A 26,286-nucleotide genomic window follows, 5' to 3' on the forward strand; every position below is an offset into this window, starting at 1 on the left:
CTGTGATTGTGCTATGTGTGGGGATTCCGGATTGAAATCTTATATCAAGTTATGGCAGGCTAAATGATCACAAAATTGCTTCCATATTTTAATACAAGTTTTTTTTGAAAATGAATTATTTAGATTCTGTAGGAAAGCATCCAGTTGAACCTGGATGGGCTCACCCATGCATTTCTGTGGGCATCTGAGGAATGAGTTGATGGCAGTATTCAATAGCATGTAAAGTTTTGTCTCTTCACATTGCAATGTTTCTTGATTCCCTTGTGTTTAATTCTCATTTCCCCTTTTCTCTGAAAAAGTTCGGACTTCAGAAGAAAGGTGGTGAATGTGCACACTGTGAGTGTAACTTCCTGCCCGGGAGCAGAGATTGCCAAAGGAACAACGCTGACTCAACACAAACCCCAGCAGCTTTTGTTCCTCGCCACTTTTAAAATGCCAGGCAGTGCCTTGCCAAATGGCAGATCCTGGAGCACATCTTTGCAATCCTCTGGTTTTCTTTCCACTTTGTGGGCTCTGATGCAATCTGCTCAAAGACATAAACACTTAGGTAAAGCTGACTGTAGTATGTTTTACTCTTTTTCAGCCTCTCTCAACAGATTATCAGTACCAGTCCTTCACCAACCACTGATCTTTGTTCAGAGCAGAACCAGTTTATTTTTCTCTGTTGTAATTGTTGCCTCCTGGTAGATTTGGATATTCTGAGATGTTTTATACAGCAGAACCACAAGAAACATTTCTCTTGCTCCTGAGCAAGGAAGGAAGGAAAGTTGGAAAACTGAGGTTTCATATTCAAGCACACCAGTGTTGGGGAGTACCAGAATGCTTGACTACAGACTCAGGGCAGCCATCCTTACATATGGATCATAACTTACTGAGTAATTGCATTCTGCTGCTTTGTGGAGCAGCCCTCATTTCTTCCACTTTCCTCACGTCTCAGTATCCTTTTCAGGCTCCCTTCTGTGCATGGCTTTGCTCTAGCTGTGTCTGCTGGCCTTCAGGTCCCACTGTCCCCTTCAGTCCCTCCCTCACTGTTGTGGCTTAGTTCTACTCTAATTCCCTGTATACCTTTTTAGACCCAGTGGGTTGTTCATCTGCATCTGAGACAGAGTAACAGAAGCAAAATTCCACATCTTCATGTGAGTGCCCAGGGTTTTCAGTAACTGAAACAGCAGCAATTTTGCTGCACATGCAATATTGGGGAAGGTACCCCACACCAGCTTTTCCTGGTGGTTTCAGAAATGAAAATTTTCAAAGACCATAAGCAAAAACTGTCACAAAGCTTCCGCAGGAGTCCCTTTTCTCTTCCCTGACTTTTAAGTTTTTTGAGCTCTTTAAACTCTCATGGAGAAAGGTTTATCAAAGTAAACATCAGAATTTTGTCCGAATGCTGTAGGCTGTACCCTTTACAGGTTGCAAACTTTCACAGACTAGTGGGATGAAAAATGGGGCAGTACTCCTCATCAGTTCAGTTTTCCTCACTAGCAATAATTGAATATCCAGTATTTTCCAGTTACAGGTTCTCTTCTTCCTAGAATTGTGTGGTTTCTTTCCCAAATTTCTTCAGCTGTTGCTGTCCATTAGGTAATTACTCCTGCATGTAATCGAGAATGGAGCAAAAGAAAGAATAAGTGTCTCCTGAAGGACACAGATTTGACTTTCTACAGCTTTTTTTCTTTTCTGTGGAATTGCAGGCATGGAAAATTCTGGTCCTTTCTGAATCCAAGGCCATAGTTACTTGAATTGCATGGTGTCCCAGCTGATTTTTCACAGTACTGCATTGTACTCTAGCTTTTTAAATCATGTATTGATATAGACAAATCTTTCTCTTCTTTTTTACTTCTTTCATTTATTTTTGCAGATGAGGCAGTGATCTCACCTTTTTGTAAAAATAATGATTCTGAATTATAAGGTATGACTTAAAAAATCCACACTAAGATGTTACCTGTCAGATCTCATATTTCCATGGCAAACTTTTATACAGTAGAAAAACTAGCTTAGAAAGCAAAGTTCACTCATTAATGTATTATTTCAAAATTACTCATGTGACATGACACAGTTCCTTATTTGAAGTTCAGAACTTCCCTGTATCTGTTGGGTCTTAAAAAGGGTTTGTTAATCCACTCCAGTGCAGAGGGGTTTTCTTGCAAGGCGCTGATTTGGTCTTTAGCGTCAATACGAGGTGAAGGGAAGAAAGCAGTGAATTATTTGCCATGTCTCTCTACTTGCCCCTGATTTTTCTTCTCTCCATTAGTACATCTCTTCAAATGTCTGGTAAGTCTTTGTCCTCTGCTGAGTGTGGAGGTTTTCAAGTTCTTTAACATGAGTTCTAGATATCTCCCTAAGTGGGCAGTGAATTTAGATCTAGTCACAGCATGTACTTTGAGTAATTTTTCTTCAGTTCTGAAGTTTGGTGGTATCTGCATAGGCATTCTCTTTCCTTAACCCAGGTTTCCACATGAGGTATATGAGTGAAAGGAATATGCCAACAGATGTGGGCATAACCTTGGCAGTGCTGATTCTCTGAGAAAGCTGAATGCAGGAAAAAGCTGATTTCACCTTACTCCATCAGAGGCTAGAAGAGCTCAGAAGTATAGGGCAGTGAAGCCTCAGCATGCACAGAGCTACTGGCTGATGTGTGCTTTGAGTTTCTTGGCAGCTCATATAGACCATAGCATACTGATCAGTGCATATCAAAATCCTGTTTCCAAGCTGAGAGCTTCAGGAAGGACCTTAAAATCCCCTCCATCTATTAGATTTCACACCCTCCTACTGCTGAGAGGAAGAAAAATGACACTGTATCTTTTCCACGGGAAGCTCCCAGCTAGAGAAGTCTGGGAGCCCAGTGCCATTGTTTGAATGGCAGCAGGGACCAGCCAATGGACCATTGGTCTAATTCACCACAGGACAATTTCTGCTGTGCATGCTTTGGGGTGAGACCAAGCCAGCTCTAACCTATCCTCTGCTAACCTTCCTAAGAACCACTGCAGCAGGAGAGCTCTGTCAGGGAAAATGCTGCCTGGCTTGTTCTGGTCTGTAACCTTTCAGAGCAGCACCATCAAGGCAGTTCAACAACTCCCTGGAAGCTTTGGATGGGAGGGTTATGAAGGCCCACTTAAGTATTCTGGCCTTGGTGAGAAACCTTGGGTAAAACTCAGTGGCACAGCTGAGTGAGCTGGATGATGTTGCCTGTCACTTAGAAGGGAGCAAAGCGATGCAAGTTGAACTGCAAAAAGAGTGAAGATTTGGAACAGGCTTTTTGTTGAATGCGATCTTAAGAAACAAAACCCTGATGTGTAGTGTCTCACATTTCTATTTACAAATGTAGTTATTAATAGCACTTAGGATATTGGCTTAGTTTAACTGTGCTCAGAACTGATGATGCTGCAAGTTGTGGCTTCCCTCCTGAGAAACCTACAAATAAAACTCTGTGAAGAAATGACTTTTTGCACAGCTGCTAAAAATTTCCAAGATAATTAACCAAAAATGAAAAATACACCACTTTCTTGGTGAGCTGAAAACCACAATGTCATTTTGGCCAAATATAAAAATTTTAAATCTTGAATATATAAACCATTTTTAATAGCTTTAAAGCAAAATAGTCCTTTTACTTGCAAAATTAAAGCCCATTTCAATATGATATGGTGGAACTTTGAAGAAATGATGAAATGTAATGTGGTGAAGGTCTATTTTGACATGCATTTTGAGACCACCGTGGTTTCAGGAGGGATATGAAGAAGAGCAATTTCTATCAAAAGAGCTGTATTTTCAACTTTTGTGTTTTTTCAATTTAAGAATATTTTCATAAATATCCTTCATACCAATGATTAACCTCCCTTGATTTCTTTCTCTGTGAACTACATATACTCTTTTGGGTTATTTTTTTAGTTTGGGTGTTTTCGTTCTGTGGGGTTTTTTTGGTTTCTTTTGGTAGCAGACTCTTCTATAGCAACTAACTGACTTTATCTCCTACAAAACTTCTCCTCAAATGTTTGCATTATCATTTTATTTTATAGCTAGGGGAATATTTTCAATCTACAATGAAGACAACAAGCTCTGTGCCCAAGCTCAGAACTCTAGCTCAGTCATAACTACCACCTGTGATGAGCATGATGAGTTTCAAAAGTTCAGGTGGGTGTCTCCCACACAGCTGCTGAGCATGGCGCTCAAGCTGTGCCTGGGGGTGCTTGCCAAGGACGATGAGGCTGCCATCACGTTGGAATCCTGCAACAGGACAAATGAACTTCAGTGGTGGGAATGTAGAAATGAGACACTTGCAACCCATGGCAAGGATTTGTTTCTCAACTATGGCAAGGGCAAGGGGAAGAAGGTCAGGCTGTCCAAATCCAGCAAAGGGAGCAGGTGGAGAATCCGTGGAAGTGCAGACAGCGTGTGCTCTCAGCGCTATGAGGGTGAGTACTGAAATTCCATCTCTATGTTTTGGTAACTTGACTGCCTCACCTACAAAGCATTCCACTGACTGCCTGACAGGCAGCAACCACTTTCTTAGTGACATCAGCAGAGCAGCTAATTATAAATAGGGTGTAGAAATGAAAGGTGAATATATCTGTATACTTTTCAGCAAATACAGCTGTATACATTTCTGCGTAACTTGTAAAGTGCAATTCTTTCAAGTGATAAAATAAAATGATGAAGGCCTATTATGTAATCAAGGAAGAAAGCAAATTCTGTTTGTACAGCAACAGCAAAAGGAAATCTAGGACTGTTTTAAAATACGTCTGAACAATTTGTAGAAGAGATGATTGTGTTATATTTGTTTTTTTTGTTGCTTTTATTTGGTTTGACCACTAATGATCTCTAAGAAGTTAATTTCTACTTTAGATAGATGGAATCCCCCATTAACATCATTTACCTAGTGTTTCCCAGGCCTAGTAAATCGAAAAAGTAGAAAAAAACAAAAGGAAAAATGGTGCCTAATGGTTCAGGATGCAATGTTTTATCACCCTGGGAAAAGACCACTAGAGAGTAAGATCACCTTTTCCTACAATTTCATGGCTCTTGGGCTATGTAGAGGGGGCATTCAGGATCAAGTAATCAATCTCCTTTCTATTGTGACACTGGTAGGTTGGGAATTTAAATAACAATGGAATGAATTTTTGTTGTACGCTACAGCTGTTCCACCGGAATGAAGTTAGTCATAATTTTGTACAGACAGCAGCAAATTAGTGATGGATAGTGATGGAAGTATCACTTCCTAGCAGAGTCCTTGCAAATATAAGATATAACTTCCTCTTGTGAAGACAAATAAAAATATTGTGATATCTGTCCTTTCCAAGTTTTTCAACCATGCAAGGGGAAAAGAAAAAGAGAATATATACATTATCTAAGGACAGAAGTGTGTATGCCATGGGAGAGGCTGAGTCACAGGGACCTCTGACACAGTAGTCCAGAAAGCAACGGCATGACAAAGTTAAACAGAAATTAGTTTGAGGCCCAATTAAGTGTTTGAGAGTCTTAGTTCTGAATATTTTCCATAGTCATACCTGATTGTCACAACAGCCTTGTAAAGATTCAGGATAACAAAATCCTGGTGTGTTGAGCCCTGCGTGACTCAGCTTTGTCCATGGAAAGCTGCCTGTGAATGTCACTGTGGTGAGCATCCAATGCCAGCTGACTGCTGAGTGTTGATCTCTGCTTCTCTCCATAGACATCTATACACTGGGAGGAAATGCCTTTGGTGCACCCTGTGTGTTCCCTTTTAAGCACCAAGGGAAATGGTATGCTGAATGCATCCCTCGGAGGAATGATGCAGACTCTCTCTGGTGTGCAACTTCTTCAGATTTTGATAAAGACCAGTTGTTTGGAAACTGCCCACTAAAAGGTAATTTATTTATAAAAATCTCAGGAAAGCTGTCAAGCAAAAGTGTCATCCACTCTTGTGGTCAAAATCTCCTTGGGATGTGGAAGTAGCATTGGACAGTGAGCTGAATTCTGGCTCGCCTAGTCCACTGGTGAGCCATGCAACGAGGAAATGAGGCATCTGCTCCTCACTCTCACTGTCCTACCGTGTTCCCAAGACTGGAACATAGAGGGAGTATTCTGAGGGTGGTGGTTGGCACTGATGGATAAAGGAAGAGAAAAACCCTAGGACTGGAAGGGTTCCTTCCTAGAAGGAAGTGCAGTGGATGAGGAAGGTGAGATACACCAGGAGACTGTGGTGTATTATAGGATGGAGGAGAGAACACGAGGGCTTGAAGGGAAGGGTGCAGGACACAGGCAGTGACCTTCACGTGCATTCAGTGCTCCAGTGCTTCCATACACCTACAAATAATACAACACAGCTTTCCAGTAACCCCAACACTAATTCCCTACCCTTTCATCCCCACTTCACATGTGATTATGTGGAATCTATAATTTCTGTCATATTGGGTGGTCTGGAAGAGCATAAGAGGAGTCTGAATGTAAGAAAACTTCTATATGGTGAATAGAGAAATACTTCTAGAGATAAAATACGTCAGTGAGTGGGTTCATGTGGACTGAAATGTGAGAGAAGTAGATGAGCTGTATAAATAAAAAGAAACGGGGTCAATGTAAAAATTAGCGTTTTAGGGATAAATAATTCCATATGTAAATGACATTGTTAATATTGAATAGAAAAAGTATATTTATGTGAGGCCAAATGTATATAAAAATTATCAAATCACACAGTTACATAGTTTTAGTCTGAAGCAAATATTTACATCTTTTATAGACACGACCCACAATAACTTTTGGAAAACAAATCCTGTGACAGAAACCCGCTATCAGATAAACTCAGAATCACTTTTGACATGGCACCAAGCAAGAAAAAGCTGCCAGCAGCAGAATGCAGAATTATTAAGTATCGCAGACCTTCGTGAAGAAATGTATTTATTAGGTAAAGTAAAAAAACCCTAAAATATAACAAAAAGTAATGCACTGTTTTTAAAATGTAAGTCAGCTTGAAGTCTTTAACATGGATACTTACATTCATCTCATAAAAATATGTCTCAATGACATTCTTAGAGGAGCTGCCCTTTTCTCACACAAACCTGTATTAAATTAACGGAAATAATCTAACCCGTATAAAAAATAAATCCCTCATGCTTTAAAATATTATTTCCAGTTTTCTTGAATAACTTAAAAAATCATAGGCATTTAATAGCCTGACTGTTTGTTTCTTTTGGCCATTTAGGGCTCACTAGTGACCTGGGCATCAATGCAAAGCTCTGGACTGGTCTCTACAATGCACTTGACAGTGGCTGGCAGTGGACTGGGGGAAGTCCTTTCAGATACCTCAACTGGGCTCCAGGTAAGTGGACTTTTCTTAAATGATGATTAACATCTGGGCCGAAATTTCCTCCCTCCCCTTTCCTCCCTGCCCCCTCCCATCCCTGGCAATGCCCTGTTGTCACATCTCTTGGGATTTATCACTTTAAAGAATAATACTCCGGTGGCTTTGCAGCTGCAAAAGTCTTGCACATTCCCTCCTGCGAAGAGATGAAAAGTTTCACTGTTAACAGAAGGATTCTCTTCGTCTTTTTTAAAGGAAGTCCCTCTGTGGAATCTGGAAAAATATGTGGGACCTTCCAAGGTAGGAATGGCAAATGGGAAAACCAGGTGTGTGATCGGAAACTGGGATATATCTGCCAGAAGAGAAACACCTCCTTGGATTTTTTCACCATCACCTCAGGTACACTGGTCAAAATCTAAGGCTACTTTTACATGCAGTGAGAAATATTGTGAGGATGTCATATATGAAATGGCATCATGTTGTCAAAACAAAAGGATAATGATGGTTGGCCTGGGTCAAATACTGAGAACACATTAATTTTCTGGCTCATTTTAAAGATGACATCTAAATGTTGTTCATCATTTGGAAAAGAGCCCAGGGTTCCAAAGCAGGCAGGATTAGGTGTTTAGCCATGTTATCCAGACCATGAAATACTGATGAATATCCTCTGCTCTGAAATATACTCTAAACCAATGTCCTGCTAAAAGATGTGAGCAAGAGTTCATGCTCCCCTCCTCTCTGTGGCCCTTTTTATTCTATTCTCAAAGGAAGAAAATCAGAATATGCATCTGGAAACTTTCTCCAATTGAATTCCCTTTCCACTTGAGGCAGACTAGGTCTTATCTAAGTGAAGAAATAGGTGTGAAGTTGCTTCACCTGGGATTTCCCAGCATGCAATTAACTTCACACTCCACTTAAATATTTGAGTATACAAGATTATGTAGCTCAGAGAATGCATGACACATGCATATCCTGTATTTCTGGCTGCATCCAGGCAGTTCACTTGGAAAAGTTTCTGACCCTGCTAACCTCCAAACCATGTCTGGATGTTGCTTAGGGGAGTACAAGTTTGCCCAGGTCCAAACCATGTCCAGAGAGCATCAGACAAAGAGATTGACCACACACCAATGCTGGGCACACATCCTCCCCTCTTCAGTTCTCTCTGTAGGTGCAGCAGATGTGAACATTTCCAGCAATGGAAGGTGGGCTGGCCATACTAAATTTATACCAAGAAATAAGTGCTGAACAAAGCGTACGGCATTTCTGTGTAGCTGGAATTTCTGGTATAACATTTCTGGTGCAACATGATTGTGTCTGGACTCTTTGATATATGATTTGGGCTGTGTGGGAGCTCCAACCAGCTCCTGAACACCCGGTGTTTCCAGAGAAAAAAATATAAAAAATCTACAAAATTCACCAAGATAGAGTAGGAAAAGAGGCCCTTTTCTGTGGAACATGGCTGTTCTCTGTACCCAGAGCCTCACTGAGAGAGATTTAATGTGGAGTTGTGTCCTGTACATTTGCATGCCAAATTACTCTGTATTTACTTAATCCTGTAAAATAGTTTTTTGGGAGCTCCAAGCACAAATGGGAGGGAAAACTTTGTTTTGTAATTTTTGTACCCTCAGACTTTGGATTCTTTCCTCTTCCAGTATGTGCTCCAATATTTCAAATTCATATTAGTGCAGGTAATTTTCTTTTTGATGTAAATAAAACACTGAATAGAGCTGATCATTAATGACATAATTTTTTTAGGTGATTCAAGGCATTTTAAGTGCCCCAGGGAATGGGTGCCCTACGCAGGTCATTGCTACAGAATTTATAGAACAGCAAAAATATGGAAAGAAGCCCAGTCTTCCTGTAGAAAAGAAGATGGAGAGCTGGCGAGTATTCATAATATTGAAGAGTACAGTTTTACAGTGTCACAGCTTGGGTACAGTGAGTATTCCTTCAGGTCACTTTTTTTAATCTGGGATTATACTGTTGCTATTATTCATTCAATCATTGTAACCATGATTTTATATTTTCTTTAAATTCTTCAGTCAAAAGTGGGTGTGAGATGTAATTATTCCATTGTAAGAAATATCCATACCTACAATTAATTTTGTGTTCCCAGAGCCAGATGATGAGCTGTGGATTGGCCTAAATGACTTCAGGGTTCAAAGGTACTTTGAATGGAGCGATGGCACACCTGTGACTTATACCAAATGGCACCATGGAGAGCCAACCCACACTTGGAATAAGGCAAACTGCATCCTTATGAAGGGAGAGGTAAAAATCCCTTCTCCACTCTCATGCTTTCTTCTGTCCTTCTGCCCCTCAAAATGAAAACATCTGTGATACTAAAAAAAAAAAAAGACAGAAAGAGGAATGCTTGTTTTAAAAATATTTATTAACTTGGTTTAATTTAGGATATCTTAGTGTGGAGGAATACTTGAGACCAGATCTAGGAAGGTGTGTGATGCACCAGAAGCAGTGCATTGCATGGAGACTTAGTCTTCTCTGAGACAATTCCCATCTGAAATTGGTTGAAATAAATCATCCACATTGAACATGATTGATCATAGAGGAATAGATTCTTGGAGCAGGAACTTTCTAACTTTTTCTCTAAAACTTTGGAGGTTCATATTACTGGGGGCACAAAACCAAATTTTATCTTGTTTTACACTCAGTATATAAAAAAAGTGTAATATTGTGGAAAAAAACTTACACAAGACATATTTTTCATATTTTATGTTTGGTTTATCCAGCATTTCCTTGCCATAGTCATCTGGTTATATGAACATAATTGATGCTATGCTGGTGAGAATAGAGAGGAATAGAATGTTTCCTTCCTACTCTCATCAGTCCTGGCATCTTGAATACATCCAACCCTTATTCTCACACCTCTGAGGAAATGTGGCCCTTACTGTACGTATTTGGGAGTTTTGGAGAAAAAACAAGGCAAGGAAGAAAGCTGAAACAGTCTCAGCCATAGGAAGAGAGAAAGGTTCTTTCTGAGGATGGTGAATATTCTTGTTGGATCTGAATTGTCTCTATCTTTCACTCCTCTTTTTGGTCTCTTCTTACCCTACCCAGGATGGATCCTGGGCTGACAGTGCTTGTGAAATGAAATTTGGCTACATCTGCAAAAGGAAACCCTTGGCTGAAGAACCAGGGGAAGTTGAAGTTACCTACCCAGGCTGCCAGAAAGTAAGTGTAAAACAAAAGCAGCAAAAGGTGATTGGAAGTCACTTTCACTCCCATGATAATAACTATGACAAGAGTAAATTATTTTGACTGTTCTTGGTGGAGCCTAGAAAACTGTTAATTTCATATGTATTGATACTTAAAGGGAAACTTCTGCTTTATTTAACTGAAATGTAGATTGACTTTTTTTTTTTATTCCCTTACAAGTACACTTCACTCAGCTCTCTCCTACTGCAGAACTGGTAACTGCACCCATAAAAGCCACTCTCTGCAGAGCAATCTTTTCAGGGTGTAACTCACGTGTCATGGGTTGCGCGCCTTCTCAGTTCTATCAATCTGCCACAACAATCAGGAATATTTGAGATAACTGTTTTGCAGATTGTGAGCTTCTGCAACAGCTTATTAGGCAATGAGAAGGCAGAGCAAGCTTTACACAGGGAGCTGCAAAGCGGCTGTGACTGCAGTTGCCAGCCCCAAGGCATAACCACAGCTCACTGCAAAGACCCCTTGTGTGTCCTGTATCAAGGGACAAGACACAGAGTTATGGTTACAAAAGCTATGTTTGATTAGCCTCTTGGTTTCTTTCATGGCCTTTGATATCAGTTTTCACTTGGGGTGTGGTACTAAGGTGGGTTTTGGAAGTGCACAAAGCTGTGCAATCTGACTGCCTCTCTGCACATCTCTGCTTCGACACTGACAGGGCTGGATGAAGCACGGTTTTTACTGTTACTCCTTGGTGCAGCTGCCAGCAACATTTTCAGAAGCCAAAAAAGTTTGTGAAGAAAACAAAGGTTACCTGGCTACTGTGAGAGACAGGTATGGAAACATAATTCCTGTCCTTTGATGTATGTAACCAGGATGAAAGAGTTAAACAGAAATGTCTTCTTACTTAACAGTTATTCATATCTAGTGTGTCACCACTCTTTCCCAGGAAAATTTAAGGTAGAGATAATGAAGTATTGCATAATACATCAGGGGCTTTTAGGTCATCAATACATTCAAGACATTGCTACTACACGCACTGTTGTTGCCTCCAGGAATTAAAAAACTGGGTCAGCCACACAACAACCCCAGATTAACAAAAAGTTTTAAAACTTTTTGAACCAAAAATGAACAGATAAACCTGAAACTATTTATTTATCCTGGAGTCAAACTTTTCAGCCTTTTTTTTTTCTTTCTTTGCAACACCCAGGTCTGGAGGAGTGCCCATTTTGGAATAAAAGTAGATTTTTTTTCCCCACAATAACAAGATTTAAAGACCTAGACCTTATCATAAAGCTCAGTAAAACACTGTAGCTGTTGTTCATATAGAATGAGAAATACATACTCATTAACTCAAGTATTGTTTGGCTTTTGTTGCTCATTGTGCAGTATAAAAGGTGAATAGAATCGTCCTAAATGCTAGACATAAGAGCAAAAATGTAAAAAAAAGTTATTTTGTATGATAATTAGAACTACAAAAGTAAGACAATTACTGTTGCTTCATTTCATACATATTGACAAATCACCTTAATGTTACCAGATTTGCTACTATGAACTGTTTGAAGAATGAATAAATTCTGATAAAATGTGATACAGCAGTTTGGTGCTTACTCTTCACAGATACGAACAAGCTTTTCTGACCTCCATAATTGGATTCAAACCAGAAAAATACTTCTGGATTGGTCTTTCAGATGTGGAAGAGCACGGGACATTCAGGTGGGCCAGTGGAGATCCTGTCACCTTCACTCACTGGAATGTGGGAATGCCTGGTACGTGCTGTGGGGGCCATTGAGTTCCTGCTCTGGGGAAACACAAAGTGGGGGTTTGAAAGCTAAAAAGTGGTTTAGAAACTCTTCTGGCATAAAGCAGCAGAAAGGGTAATGCAACTTTCCACTTGTGCTAAAGGGATTAGATCAGGCATTGCAGTAACTCCATCTAGAAGTTCACTTGGGACTGCACATGTCTGTTGGTATCATTAGGTCTTTGATGGGCATTTTTAAGTGATTCCTAGCATAATGTAAAAGGAACTTACATTTAAAAAAAAAATCCTTTAATGATTTAATGGGAATGCACATGAGCCATTGTGAGCTGTTGGTATCCAAACACAGTGGGAACAGGTTGCTCTTAAATAAGAAGCAGATATTTTGAGAAGATGTAGTCATCAATAAGATTTAACAACTCTATGTTTTATAAAGGAGGAGAGTCAGGCTGCGTGGCCATGGCAACAGGAACTTCAGCTGGACTATGGGATATTTTGAACTGTGAAGAAACGAACACATTTCTCTGCAAGCAGCTGGTGGAGGGAGTCACCCCTCCTCCTCCTCCAACAGCATCCCCTCTCCTGTTTTGCCCAGATGGATGGCAGTCTATTCCTCAGAGCAGCTTCTGCTTCAAAGTAGGTGTTTCATTTCTGAATGCAAGTGTTTGCCATTTAAATAAGAATATGTTCGGTGCATTCGTGGAAGATGGATTTTACCCCACCTATCTGATACACAGTCTGTGGTAACATCTCCAGCCGTCCCCAAGTGGTACAGCTGGGAAATGTTGGAAAAAGCTGTATGAGTATGGAACTGAAGTTTGGAGCCACAGGACGTCTGAGATGATAGGAAAAACAAAGTTTCAATAATCAAATAGATGCCCACAGGTTGAACGGTTGAACAACTAAATAGTCAGTGATAGAACTAGACCAAAGGATCAGAAGAAAGATAGAAGCCCATATTTGTGTTTCTAAATATCTGTAGTACCCAACACAGTGTTTAATTGCCCACTTTCTATAGATCTTTCAGGGAGGAAGGGAAAAAATGCAAACATGGTTTGAAGCAAGAGATTTTTGCAGAACCATTGGAGGAGATCTTGCATGTATTCACAGTGAAGAAGAACAAAATCTGATAGCTAGACTGTAAGTATCTGCAAAGTCCATCATTTAAATATAAGAAAAAAAGTTTTTTTGAATTGCCTTTCTGAAAGACACAAAGGATTTCTGGTGATCAATTTCTTCTCTACAAAGATGGTGTAAAAAGTGGCAGAAAAAAATGGGTAAAAAGGGGTGGGCAAAAGGTTTTCTTGACACAGAAGGTGTCAAGGTGGTGCCATGCACTAAAGTTGCCTGAACATAAACAAAATTGAGACAAATATGATCAAAATTGGTTTTAACTGAAGTTAATTAAAAGAGAGAAAACTGGTCTTTTTACCTCATTTGTAGCCGATCAGTAGATAAAATACTCTTGATTAAAAGAATATTTTGTGCTAGTTTCTCACCTTAAGTAAGGGGGGAAAATTGGAAGCTAAGAAAAGCCTGACCTATTCCTACTGATGTGCTTATATAAATGTTTAAACCATGACTGCAGACAGGTCTGAATTTGGATGCCTAAGCTACTTGGTGGAGCCCAGATCTTTAAATATATTTTCATTTAGCTCAGTATCTGTGGACTTACAGCATTTGTGATCTTTCCCACAAAGTTCTGTGTTTCACTGCTTCCTGCCAAGTGCAGTGCCAGGCTGTTTTTCCCCACATGACAATTGAATGATTATTTTATATGATTGTCTCAAATTATACTTGAAGTATCAAGTACACTGAGAATAATGTAATGCTATACATTCCTCTTTGTTTTTTTACACTGTGTCTGATTGTCTGTATTTGTAATCATTCAGAGACAGAGGTTATATTCACTATTCTTACTGGATGGGTTTAAGTGCCTTGAACTCTGATGGTGGATTTACATGGAGTGATGGCTCACCAGTGAGTAAATAATTTGTTATTCCAGATTTTTGACTAGTTTTTTTATGTATCTCTTGGCAGAGAGCTCTCATAACTCTACAAGATGCAAGTGATCTTAAGTCTTTAGTACCTGATTCCTCTGTAGGAATTAGTCTTAAATCTTCTGATAGTTCATAGTTATAGATAAAAATACAACATTTACAGTAATGAAACGTGATGGAGTATAGCTCCTGATTTAAGCAAGTCTGATTGTGTTAATCTCTATATTCCTATTTGTCATTTGCTGCGAGAAATAATTTTGTGCATTTACACAAACTCAGCTTTGCTGCTCTCGTTGTCTTAAGTAGATCACAATCTGCCAGGCCCAAGGCCATATGGCAGCACCAATGGATTGTCTTGGGCTGGAACATCTGAGCAGGATAAACAAGGCAGAAATCAGAGAACATATTTCTTTCTAAAGCTTGACAGGAGAACATCAACTCTCCTGGTCACAAATGGGGCAAGAACTTTTTGGCTTATTCACATGGCTTATAAACACACAGATGAATTATTATTTTATTCAAGTGTCATGCACTTCTCCTTAAAATGTCTGGCATTAAAGAACAAGATGGACAATGAAATCAAATGAAGTACATTCTTCTTTTAAGAGGATGATACAAGACAAGTGTTTCCTTTTAAAAGGAAAATAGTAACAAAGTTGTGTTTCCACTACAGGTAAATTTTGAAAAATGGTCACATGGAGAACCAAACAATTATGATGGGAATGAAAAATGTGGTGTATTTACTGGCTACCTCAATATGAACTGGAATGATTTATTTTGTGAACACATGCTGGACTATGTTTGCCAAATCAAAAAAGGTAAGATAACTTCCTGCCTTTAGGAACATTTAGAGGTAGATAAGGACATCCTTCCCAGGTCAGATGACATTATCTGTATGTGCATGTATTAGAGACAGCTGTGCCATCAATCACAGTAAAACAATTTATACATTTAATTTCAGTAAAGGCAGTAGAAAACTATTAAATAATCCATGAAGTACATAGGCAAGTTTGGAATGTATATGCAGTATGTTGGAAAAGAGAAACACAACACCCTGATTTGGGCATAGTTTCTGTCAGCTTGACTTATGATGAGCTCTAATGTGCTGTTTTGCTGAATGTAGCTGTTTTTTTCAGACACTCTGAGAAATTCTGTGACAAAAATGAGAATATACTGAGTAACCCTTAAGATTGTTACTAGGAATTAAAATGCTAATTACTGTATAAATATAACAGAGAGAGCTGAGAAACAAAATATACTCAAATACTGATTTATATTGCAGGAGCCTCACTGAAACCAGAGCCTAATTCCACATTCAGTAAGTCTTGTGCTTTCAATGAAAAAAATTAATTAACATGTAATGAAGTTAATTTCTATTGCAGGCTAATTAATGTTTTAATTTGCAGATTATGAATACGTTGTTGGTGAAGATGGCTGGATAATATATAAACACAAGGAATACTACTTCAGCAAAGATGCAATGTCTATGGAAAAAGCCAGAGGCTTCTGCAAGAAGAATGGTGGTGACCTTGTTGTCATTGAGACTGAAAGTGAAAAAAATTTTCTCTGGAAATATGTAAGAAACATGTTTGGTTGAAAAATGCACCACTTTGTTGTGAACTGAGGCACCTTTTTTCAGCTGGTTTGTGAAATATTAGAAAGTGGTCCCCATCAAAAAAAAAAAAAAAAAATCAGTGCCACCTTCCATCCCTTCATGGGCTTATCTTCTTAGAAGCTTTATTATAATAATTATTTTGATAAATTGCTGTATGTAGACAAATTCTCAGCTTCCTTTCAAGAATGCTCTCAGGGTGAAAATTTCAAAGACTTTGCTCTGTTTAGCTGAAAGCTGCAATTACTAATTATGGTTTTTTTTCTAACTCACTCTTTGCTCAGAATTCAATAAAAGCTCTTTGTCAGAATACACAAAGTAAACGGTTTAAGTAAGAATATTTTCTTACAGGAAGAGAATGGTCTGGTGATGATATACTTTTTTGGAAATAGCTTCCTACTATTAAAATCAAATTTGATTACATTCTTTCTTCCACATGACTAAGTGCAAACCCCCATGATTTACTTACAGCCTTTCAGCAAATTCTCATTAAGTTTTCCTAAAACTCAAAAATATTGCTATAAGCCTGCTTATGAGATCTTTCTTGCCTTAACATAGCTTTTTTCCCATTTATTTTTCAGATAATTTGCTTCTTCTTCCCCCCCCCGCCCCCCCCCCCCCAGTTATATACTGAGAATTGGAGGAAAATTTTGCATTTTGCAGTTTGGGCACATAATTCCAACAACTCCCTGCACGTTATATACCATGCAATTGTGCAACTAAAACTACAGCATTTTTTTAACTTTTCTGATTTTATTTGAAATCTGTTTTATTACAGCTAATTAAATTTGTTTGTTTGTTCGTTTTAGGTTTTCTATAAAGACTGGGGGAATGACTTCTATATTGGCTTAAGTGTGAGCCTTGACAGAACATTCCGGTAAGTAAAAACAAATTAATTTTGTCAGACTCATAATGTACTTCCATTTGACATGGTTGGCTCTAGGAGACAGTTGAAATTCAATGACTGACACAATCTACAGCCATGTCCTGATATAAAGTTTTAAAATGGGATTCTGCTCCTCAGAAAAGCACTTCTCCCATCATAATTTCACTATTTATTTCCACCTCTTTTGCTTCTTTACCCCACGCTTGAGTTCTGAGGCCGAGATGTTTGATCATAGTAAGTGAGGCACCATCCTCTTTTCTTTGCTGGATGAAAGAAAAAGTTGGGTGGAGGTCTCCAGCACATTCCAGATTGTACTTGCAGGCATTACTTAATGTTGAAATGATCAAAGAAAAAGAACCCTAGAAACCTGCAGTGAGAGGCATCAAAGTGATTTTTAGACGTGAAATATCAATACTGGAGAGACCTGGTCTGGATTTGCAGACGGTTGTACTCTGAGTTCGGGGCAGGACAGCTTCAGATGACATGGAGTCATTACTCTTCTAGAAATGTCTTTGGAAACAAAGTGCTCTGGAATTGTCTTAAACATCCCCTGGAGCATTAGTTGTGTTGTAGACATGTCTCCTGTGGCACTCCTCTCTCACCGCATCTTTTTCTAATGCATTCTTCTGAGATTCAAAGCTTGGTCAGAGGAGTCTCAGCGTCTTCATTTTAGTCTTTCTTCTGTTGTCACAGGTTGCCTTTGTTGGCCACAAACCACAGACCACAGAGACTCTATGGTCTCAACTCCTGGAGCTTCTGCTTTCTACATCACATTCACTGCCCAGATAATTGTCGTTTTCCCAGTCCTCCCTTGTTACCTCACTAAGCTTCATTCTCTTCCCTGTTGGATGATGGTGCTTTACATTTGCTTTACATTCTTTCTCCTGGTTTATTATGTACTGGTTTTTCCAGTTTGATTCAGGAGGTTTGCAAGCAGCTAGGCATCCTGATGATTTCCTAATGTATAATTTGCTTGCAAAAACACACATGCAATTACTCAGTCTCCGAAGGTGGAAAAACATTAGATTGTTCTATCATCTGAAGATTGTCAGTCTTGGCTGATTCATCACTTGACTTCCAGCACACTGAGGCTTTTTCACTTTTTTCTTGGCTACTTTTTGAAAATAAATTTGTGAATCACCAAGCTAGGAAATGATTCATGCATAATTGAAAAAAGAAATAGCTAATAGGTGTATAATATTAAAGATTTCCTATGCTTAAAATGGTTCCAAGTGGTTCCCAGCACATGGTTCAAGACTCTTTCTTACCCTACAAGATCTTATAGTATAGCTTTTCACCCAGGAAATTGCTAAAATAAGCTCAAGTGTCTGTTTCTGTGCTCCAGAGAAATCCAGATCCGGTGCTAGACTGGTGCATTTCCAGCACACTATCAGTGTTCAGAGACCAAGAGAAGCTGGGACCACCAGTAAAGATTATTCGTTCAGACCTAGTCCAAGTCAACACTGTAGGCAGTTGATATGAAAATATTTTTTACTAATTCCAAGTGGAAGGTCTTGTTTTCCTTTTAGCAGAGAACAACATGTGTTTGTTAGCTAAGATACAGGAAACTTAAAATATGCAACTCAAATGTATCCTTTGAAAAGAAATATTAACTAATTCAACTTAGAATTATAATTCCCTCAAATTACTTCTTTCAGGTGGATGGATGGAACATCAGTGAACTATGTTGCCTGGGCTCCAAATGAACCCAATTTTGCAAATAATGATGAAAACTGTGTGGTCATGTATACCCATACAGGTGGGTGCTGTAACAACATTCAATCTGCAGGGTGTGCCTTAAGCCTGGGAGGGCTGCATGGGCAAGGCTGGGTGGGTTATCATACTGAGCAGGCTGATGTTTCATAGTGTTCAAAAAGCAAAGGAAAATAAATTGTAGTCTCTTCTTTTATTTATGTACTTTAAAAAAATTGAATGCTATGTAGCTAACACATTGAATTACACCTGCAATTTTGTCAGAAAATTTCTAAGTGAACAAATCAGGTAAGCATCAGACAATTGGCAGATAGAGCCAGTATTGTTTCTCCTCTAATCTCTGTCCATTTTATGCCTACCTCTCCAGGACATCAGCTATCTGTTGTCATTTGTGCAGTTCCTAAAAACTGAGGTTTGGGCATGGCTTGGTTTAGTGTTAAGCAATGCTATACAATATTTTAATTAAAATAAAATATTCTTTAAAGTCCATTAATACAGAGAACTGGATTTGTGTCTATACTAGCCAAGAACTTACTCTTTTTTTGGAGCAGTAAATCTCTTCTACTTTTAAACATTTCTAATCTCAAAATCTATAGCTGAGATGATCTTCCTAGGCTCTCTTAGAGGTGAATGGAAGAACAATTTTGGGGAGTAAATATTATGTCCTTTGGGAATCTTCTTTTAGATAAGATGAATTATGTCCCTAACTTCTCTGAATTAAAATGACAATATCTCCATTAAACACTAGGTGTGAATAATGCTGTAGGTTGTTACCTTGTAACTGCAGCTAATGAAACCTGTTATTTTCTTATTCATTCCTGATCTGCAAGATGGGGATGATGATGTTAATGTTATCCTCTTAGATCACACTCCAATAGGCAGAAAAGATACCAGAAAACTCTAAGACTGTGAGAGGCTCAGGTAGTCAGGTAACCAGGACTGAGTGCCGTATACAGACAGATTACAGAGACATTACAGATCTCAGAGATTTAAGCATTTGAACTAAAACTCCCCTTTGCCAATGCTGTGGTTTTGCAATATTGAAATATCTCTGTTTCTAGACAAATTATTTATATTCTAAATTTTGCTGGAAACCTGAATATTTCAAGGAAACAGACATACAATTACTTATTATTCCTGGGGGAGAGAAGTAAAAATGCTGTAACCAGTTTTACTTCCTATGATAGATTTTCTCTAGGAAAGGACACTTTTTATCTCAGTCTCAGTTGCATTTTGTTTTGTTTTGTTGGGGTTTTTTAATTCTAATTTGCTTTCAGGTACGTGGAATGATCTCAACTGTGGCAGTGTTGAGTTATTCATCTGTGAAAGGCTTAACAACACTGTTCGTCCAACTGTTGCTCCCACTTCACCACCACCAAAGGGTGGGTGTCCAGAAGACTGGCTCCTCTTTGATAACAAGGTGCAGTATGAAATGTCAATATACTGTATTTTCAAAAGAGCAGAATGAAAAAATCTTTGAATCAGTTTTTCAATTGTAGTAAGGTTTTTAGTTATCAGAAATTATGTTCCTTTTGTGTGTATTTAAAGACCTTAAAATTACAAATCCTGAAACAGAAATTACAGCCTCTGTTGGGATCACAGCAGTTATGAGGGAGATCTTGAGGTGTACAAGAAGAAAGTTTCATCTTACAACAACTCTACATGAGGGAAGTTGCTCACCTGTCTTTGGCAGTGCAAAACACTAGTAAAAATACACGTCTCATTTACTGTGCTGAGCTCTCACATGTTGGCTTGACACTTACTCATCCCTTGCGTACTGTACACTGGCTCTTACGCCACCAAGGCACCTTCCCTCGAGCAAATTTATCAGTTTTTTTCTATAACTAAACAACTTAAGGATTTTAAATAATCCAGTTATAAGATTCGCTGTACTTTTTATGTGTAATCAACCTTCTCAAAAGACAAAACTTTGGGATACGAGACTGTGTGTAATAAAATCCATAGATTTTCATCAATGAAGCTTTAAAAGGTATAAAGCAACTACAGTACTAGTAATTAGAATAATTACACCTAGTAATGAAGATAATTCTCAATAGCATTGTTTTGTCTAACTTTGCTGTCTTCCCTTTGGTTGAGCAAAAATACTTCGTTTGATAGGGATCTTTTATTTGAGATCCACTGGCTGCTGTCTCCCTTTTCCTTTTCTCTCTCAGTCCTGAGGAAAAGTCACAAACACAGTGTCTTCCATTTCATGGTGCTCTCTCTCTTCCTCCCCTCCTGGAAGAGGAGCTTCAAAGGCTCTTCCCTGGACTCTCCCCTAAGTGTTTATACACCACTTCTGACCACCTTCCATTTTCCTCAAGTTTTCCACAAACTACCTGCTTAACTTTTCAGTTGCATGTTTCAGGTAGCACATTTAGGTTGCTTGACTCTGACAAAGCTGTCTAATGACTTAAATCTCATAAGATCATATTACAAGAAATGGTAAATTCATGGCTTTCTTTATAATGTCAGAATCATTTTCTTTCTGTGATTATCCTGTGAGAACCAAATCTGGTTTGACAAATAGGGCAACAGAAGACGAGATATTTTGCTCCGATAACATATCTTATCCTTTTTTGTTTTGTTTAAACTCAGAAGGTTTAATGCAATTTCTGCTGAGATCAGTAGACTGACATATTCCTTCTTTTAAGTATATGCTAAAATATCGGGCTTTATACTCACTTTGTAGTAGAGGTCTTCTCTGTCATTTAAATCTAAAGACAAGCTAGAAAGTACTGTTAAATTGAATAACCTCCCTTTTTACATAAAATATCCAGCTAAACTTGTTTGTTACAAACAGACATATTTTCATCAGAAATTAAAACAGCATCTAAATTCAGATTTGGCACATTTCTTTTTTCAGTGTTTTAAAGTCTTTGGCCTGGATGAAAATGATACATTGACATGGCATGCTGCACGGAACAACTGCATTGATCTTGGAGGAAACCTGGCTACTATATCAAAAAAGGAAGTGCAAGGTATAAAGTACTAATATTTTGACTCTGATGAGACACCATGTAATTTCTGATAAAAAGATTAAAAAATATGTAAGGGCTCCTGCCATATATGCTCTTATTTATTCCATATTAATATAAATTTATGCTGAATGATAAATTGCACCTTTGGAAAAATGCTTGCATAGGTTTTAGGGTCTTGATTAACTTTTAGAGTCATAGTTTGGAGGTTAATACAGTATGTACTGCTTAAATATTAAAATTTTTTATTAGAGGCTTGCCATATAATTAAATGTCCACATTTCCTTTTTTTTAAGGAACTAGATGATCTTTGAGGTCACTTCCAACTCAGGTCAATCTATAATTCTATGTACAAAAAGCACACAAAAGGAGTAATATCCAAACCCAAATCACTGGGCATGTAGCTGCTGAGCCAAATGCTGTTGGTGTCAGTGGAGAACACATCCTCAGGCAGCAGCAAGCTCCAGTGCTGGAGTCCCAGCTTCCCCCTGTTCCCCTTGCTCTGCTGGACATCAGCACCTGCTGGTCTTGCTGCTCAGCATGTTGCAGATGTTTTAAGAGATCTCATGTTTGCTCGGGAGATGTGCTGCCTCAGGTCCTGAGGGACATGGACCATCTCCTACCTCACTCCATCAGTGCTTGTGGTTTATACTTCTTTTCTGTAGCAGAGTAAGGAAACTATTTTAGTGGAAAGTCAGTCTAGTCAGGAGGTAAGGAGAGCAGCATAGATCATTCCACAAAGCTGAGATCCCTGTTCATACATACTTGGTTATTAAGTACTTTTATTTGTGTTATTCCTGTTTAGAAATGAAGTTATTAAGTCAGGTTAACAAAGAAGTTACCAAAAAAGAAAAGGGAGTGCACAGTCTGTGGACTCATTTTCTACATACCAAGGCTTAGTGAATTCATGTTAATTTCTGTAATACATCAGAACATTTTCCATGCTTCCTCAGATGATGAACAACACAGAAGAGTGTACAAATAAATTCCTCTTTTATTAAAAATTTGCCCATCTTTGCGTTTGTAAATACTTTTTTCCAATTTTAACTTCAGATGACTGATGTTAAACATCTATTAATAGCTATTTATTTTATTTTGGTCATAAGATGGCCACCTTATTATAAAAGAAATCTCATCATCCTGGTTCCAGACACTTCAAAGTCAGTGGTGTGGGGGAAGAGTGCATTCGGTTTCTTTCCTTATACAATTTTTCTTTTTTCCTTTCAGCTTTCCTTATGTCCCTCTTAAAAGATGCTGCAACTGATGCTTGGATTGGGCTGAATGACATAAATCAGGAGCACACATACTTATGGACAGATGGAAGCCCAGTAGACTACACAAATTGGGCAAAAGGTTCCCGAAGTTATTACAGTATGGTAAACATCAATTTCTGTTTGTCACTTAAACATTACAATTTTTGTAGATGAACAAAATGTATGTAGCTACTAAGTATTTTCTGTCTTTTCCTTTATGAAGACTTTTAGTACTCTTGTTGTTTTTTAAAAGCAGAGTAGCCATGTGTGAGATCTATCTACACATGTTTTTCCAACCTCTGTATTTGTCATGGTTCTGTATGAGTCCAGACAGAGGTTTTGAAGCATTATCCAAAACTCAGACAAGTGAGCAATTTCCCTCATTTTACCATGACTCATCAGGGTATTCAAATTAACCATAGCACAAACTATGTAATGTTGGGATGTGGTGAATGTTATTTAGATTTGATGAAAATACTCAGATAATTGCATGCATTGACAGTTCTTGGCACTGAGCCTTTCAAGATAAATGCATTGAACAAAATACTCTAAAGAGGGAGTCTGGGTCTTCCTTTCTAATATTTATCTTCCCTTAATCTTCATTCTGAAAAATCCCTTCTATATGCGTTGAAACTTCTGGCATGTCTATACCTTTTTGCGTGTAATTGTAAGACAAAGCTCAGTGTTACTGAGTAATTGTGAAATAGCTAATGTTGAATACTGCCCAATATTATTACTTCTACACTCCTGTGCTACCTTTACCAAGTTTCTCTCTTTTCATAAGAGAATTGCTTCACATTCAGCTAAAATCAAAGAAGTTTTTTGAGGTCCAGCTGCCATCAGGCTAGAGCTGGGTTTTGGGATCTCCAGGGCTTCTCCATCTCAAACATGCCTGTGCTTTCTGCAGGCTGTGACTATTCCCTTGCAGAAATCACTTCACATACAACTTCTTTCTCTTGCAGACAAGACCTGGGCTAGTGCCAGAAGGGGGGTTGGAGATAGCATAACTGATGTGAGATGGGGACAGCTACTGCCTCCTCCTGAAGGAAGCCATCCATGTCTTCCCATGCTGTGGGAGGAAAATGAGGAAGGTAAAGGGTCCAAAGTGCAGCAGAAAGGGTGTGGGAGGTGTCTCCCACAAAGGGTTGTTTCTGACAGCCTACCTCTACATTACTGCACTGTCGTGACCCCTTTGCTTCCTGGTCCTGAATTGGGACAGAAAGAAGAATTCAGCTCTCCAGGTAAGCTTCAGTGCTGAGGAGAAGTTCCCCATAACCTCCAGGAAAACAGCAGCAGAGCTGTGGGCCAGCCTAGGACACACATAGGAACCCGCACACTTGTGCGCACAAACAGGGCCACGCACAGAGTTACGTACATCCAAACACTCCCAGACACATCCTCCTGCCTCTGTGCAGTGCTTTGCACCTCCCTGTATCATCCAAGTGCAAACCTTCCTAGGGCTGAGTTGCAAACACTTATTGTCATATCATGTGCCTGACCATTGCTTGTATGAATTTTATGACCTCCATATTCCTCTGTATGTGCCTGTATGTGATACATGTGTATCCAGGAGAAGTAGGAATGTTCCCTACCTATCCACATTTTTTTTCTTGTTAATTTCATTTGTCTTGTAGGATGATTGTGTTTTTATGATGAAGAACCCTATTGAGCAGGCAGGAAAATGGAAAGATGAAGGATGTAAAGCAAGCAAAAGTTACATCTGCCAAAAAAATTCTGGTGAGTTTTCTTTCACCACTTTCTAGTAGACCTGGTTTATTGTGGCAATTTCAAACTGGTGCTAAAAGTGACTTTCCTGTGATTCTGTCCTAACCTAACTGAAGTGAATGACAGTATCACATTCATTATGGACCATTTTAACAAGATGATCACACATTTTAATTTTTTGGAGAAAATCTCTTAACTTTTTCTATTTCAAAGACTAGACCAGTAAATAACAGAAAAATAGATCTATGCATCATCATGTATTTTACTACTTTTGGCAATCAAAAAGTACTGTCTTTACATCTTCAAAACTGGAATTTTTAATGTTATACTAAAAACACTGCAACTTCTTTATTTTTTAAAACTGCCCTGCTTGATTTCCTTTACACTCTTTCTCAGACAATTTCAGCAGCAGTGGTTACATCCTTCTGCCTGCTCATGGTGTGTTTATCATACCCTGTTCCTTGTCAGAAATATAACAAATGCCAGTATATAATGGAAAAAGGGAAGGAATTGTTCCCTTTAATACCCTACATTGGTACAATATGGTTTAGGTAGGTCTTGTGCTTACAAGGCATATATCTGCGGATGATACAGATATTTATGCTACAAGGTCATTCTGAAAAGTGTTAGAAAATTTTGTCATGGTACATGAAAATGTATCTTTCATCACTGTAGGGATTGTTTGGACATATCTTAATTTGTTATTGCAGTTTCTCTTAATTACATGATGGTTCCAGTATACTAGATATTCTCTCAGTGTTGTAAGTCTAAGCCAATACAAAGTTAGACTTTTTGGCTGTTCTTTTGCTTATTACAGACCCCAAACTGCTGAACTCCCAACCCACAGTTCCGGTGTTTGGTTTTAACAATTATGGTGATGACCGCTATGAAGTCATCAACTACAAAATGAGCTGGGAAAAAGCAGAGAAGAACTGCAGGGACCAGTCTGCAGAACTGGCCAGTGTCCTGGATCCTTATGCTGAATCTTTCCTGTGGTTACAAATACTAAAGCATGGGGAGCCTGTGTGGATTGGCCTTAACAGCAACATGGTGAGTCCACCCAACACTTGTGACAGTCATACCGATACCTGAGATGAGCTGTTGGTCAGATCCACAAACATGTGGCAGGAATCAAAATCTTGCAGAGAATTCTGACTTCCCTCAATTTGAGGGGATTTACACATTTAAATGTTTGTCCATAATGTAAACAAGAACTGCCACAGCCCACAATTCAAAAGCCACCAAGGATGTAGCTGCAGTACTGAGTGGCTCCAGTGGTAAAAGTGGTGATGAAGTTCTCACTTCCTGCTCCATGGTCTACCACATGCTTCTGTGGTGGAGCAGTGTTGTTTCTGAAGGCACACTGTGGAGCACTCCACAGGAAAAAAAAATGTTAAAAATAGTTCTTTGTGAGTTAAAGTTTTTGTTTCAATTCACAGCCCAGCAGTACAAGAGCTTGTGCTGGGCAATAGTGGAAAGAGCAGGGCTCTGGAAATGGGGACTCCTTAGGCTGGCTCTTGGAGCTGAAGCCAGTGCCTCGTGTAAAACTGCCAAAAAACTCAGCTAAGAGTGCAAAGGTCTGAAATGGGAAGCAGCTAACAGAGGCATGTAAAAAAAGACATGGATAAATATAATGTAGCTGGTTATTTTTGGAACTGAAGCTGGGGGGAAATCAAATGGAGAGAGGTAGAGCAAGAACTTGGTGGGACACAGGTCTGAGAGAGGGCACGGGTGCTGAGGTGAGAGGAACCAGAGCTGCACCTCAGTGAGAGCACTGGGAAACTGGGATTAGACAGGAATCTGGAATAAAGCATGGCCAAGGGTCTCGAAGCAGACAGGAAAGGAAATGGTACGAAGAACAGGATGGGAGCCTGCCTCCAAAGATCACTGGAGAAAGGATCTAGGCTGCACAGGATGGG

The 26,286-nt window shown here is 39.0% G+C and overlaps 1 protein-coding gene across 1 annotated transcript in view; it reads left to right on the forward strand.

The window, feature by feature from the left end:
* Positions 1-2,094: 2,094 nt before the first annotated feature.
* The window catches only part of LOC121671611 (macrophage mannose receptor 1-like), a 32,093-nt gene continuing 7,901 nt past the window's right edge, over positions 2,095-26,286 (forward strand). The window contains exons 1-24 of the mRNA XM_042043598.1: positions 2,095-2,271; positions 4,014-4,409; positions 5,666-5,839; positions 6,710-6,874; positions 7,172-7,288; positions 7,526-7,669; positions 9,026-9,208; positions 9,387-9,541; positions 10,349-10,462; positions 11,160-11,275; positions 12,062-12,210; positions 12,637-12,836; positions 13,219-13,340; positions 14,093-14,180; positions 14,874-15,018; positions 15,483-15,518; positions 15,607-15,776; positions 16,622-16,689; positions 18,357-18,457; positions 19,689-19,831; positions 21,278-21,392; positions 22,617-22,765; positions 24,277-24,379; positions 25,185-25,417. Coding sequence (XP_041899532.1) covers positions 2,211-2,271; positions 4,014-4,409; positions 5,666-5,839; positions 6,710-6,874; positions 7,172-7,288; positions 7,526-7,669; positions 9,026-9,208; positions 9,387-9,541; positions 10,349-10,462; positions 11,160-11,275; positions 12,062-12,210; positions 12,637-12,836; positions 13,219-13,340; positions 14,093-14,180; positions 14,874-15,018; positions 15,483-15,518; positions 15,607-15,776; positions 16,622-16,689; positions 18,357-18,457; positions 19,689-19,831; positions 21,278-21,392; positions 22,617-22,765; positions 24,277-24,379; positions 25,185-25,417 — 3,447 coding nt within the window. The 5' untranslated portion in view covers positions 2,095-2,210. The remainder of the gene's footprint in view (positions 2,272-4,013; positions 4,410-5,665; positions 5,840-6,709; positions 6,875-7,171; positions 7,289-7,525; positions 7,670-9,025; positions 9,209-9,386; positions 9,542-10,348; positions 10,463-11,159; positions 11,276-12,061; positions 12,211-12,636; positions 12,837-13,218; positions 13,341-14,092; positions 14,181-14,873; positions 15,019-15,482; positions 15,519-15,606; positions 15,777-16,621; positions 16,690-18,356; positions 18,458-19,688; positions 19,832-21,277; positions 21,393-22,616; positions 22,766-24,276; positions 24,380-25,184; positions 25,418-26,286) is intronic.

This window comes from Corvus kubaryi, unplaced genomic scaffold, assembly GCF_017639235.1.
Source record: "Corvus kubaryi isolate FWS band 111438036 unplaced genomic scaffold, C.kubaryi_AGA036_p1.0 37398, whole genome shotgun sequence".
Classification (NCBI taxonomy): domain Eukaryota; kingdom Metazoa; phylum Chordata; class Aves; order Passeriformes; family Corvidae; genus Corvus; species Corvus kubaryi.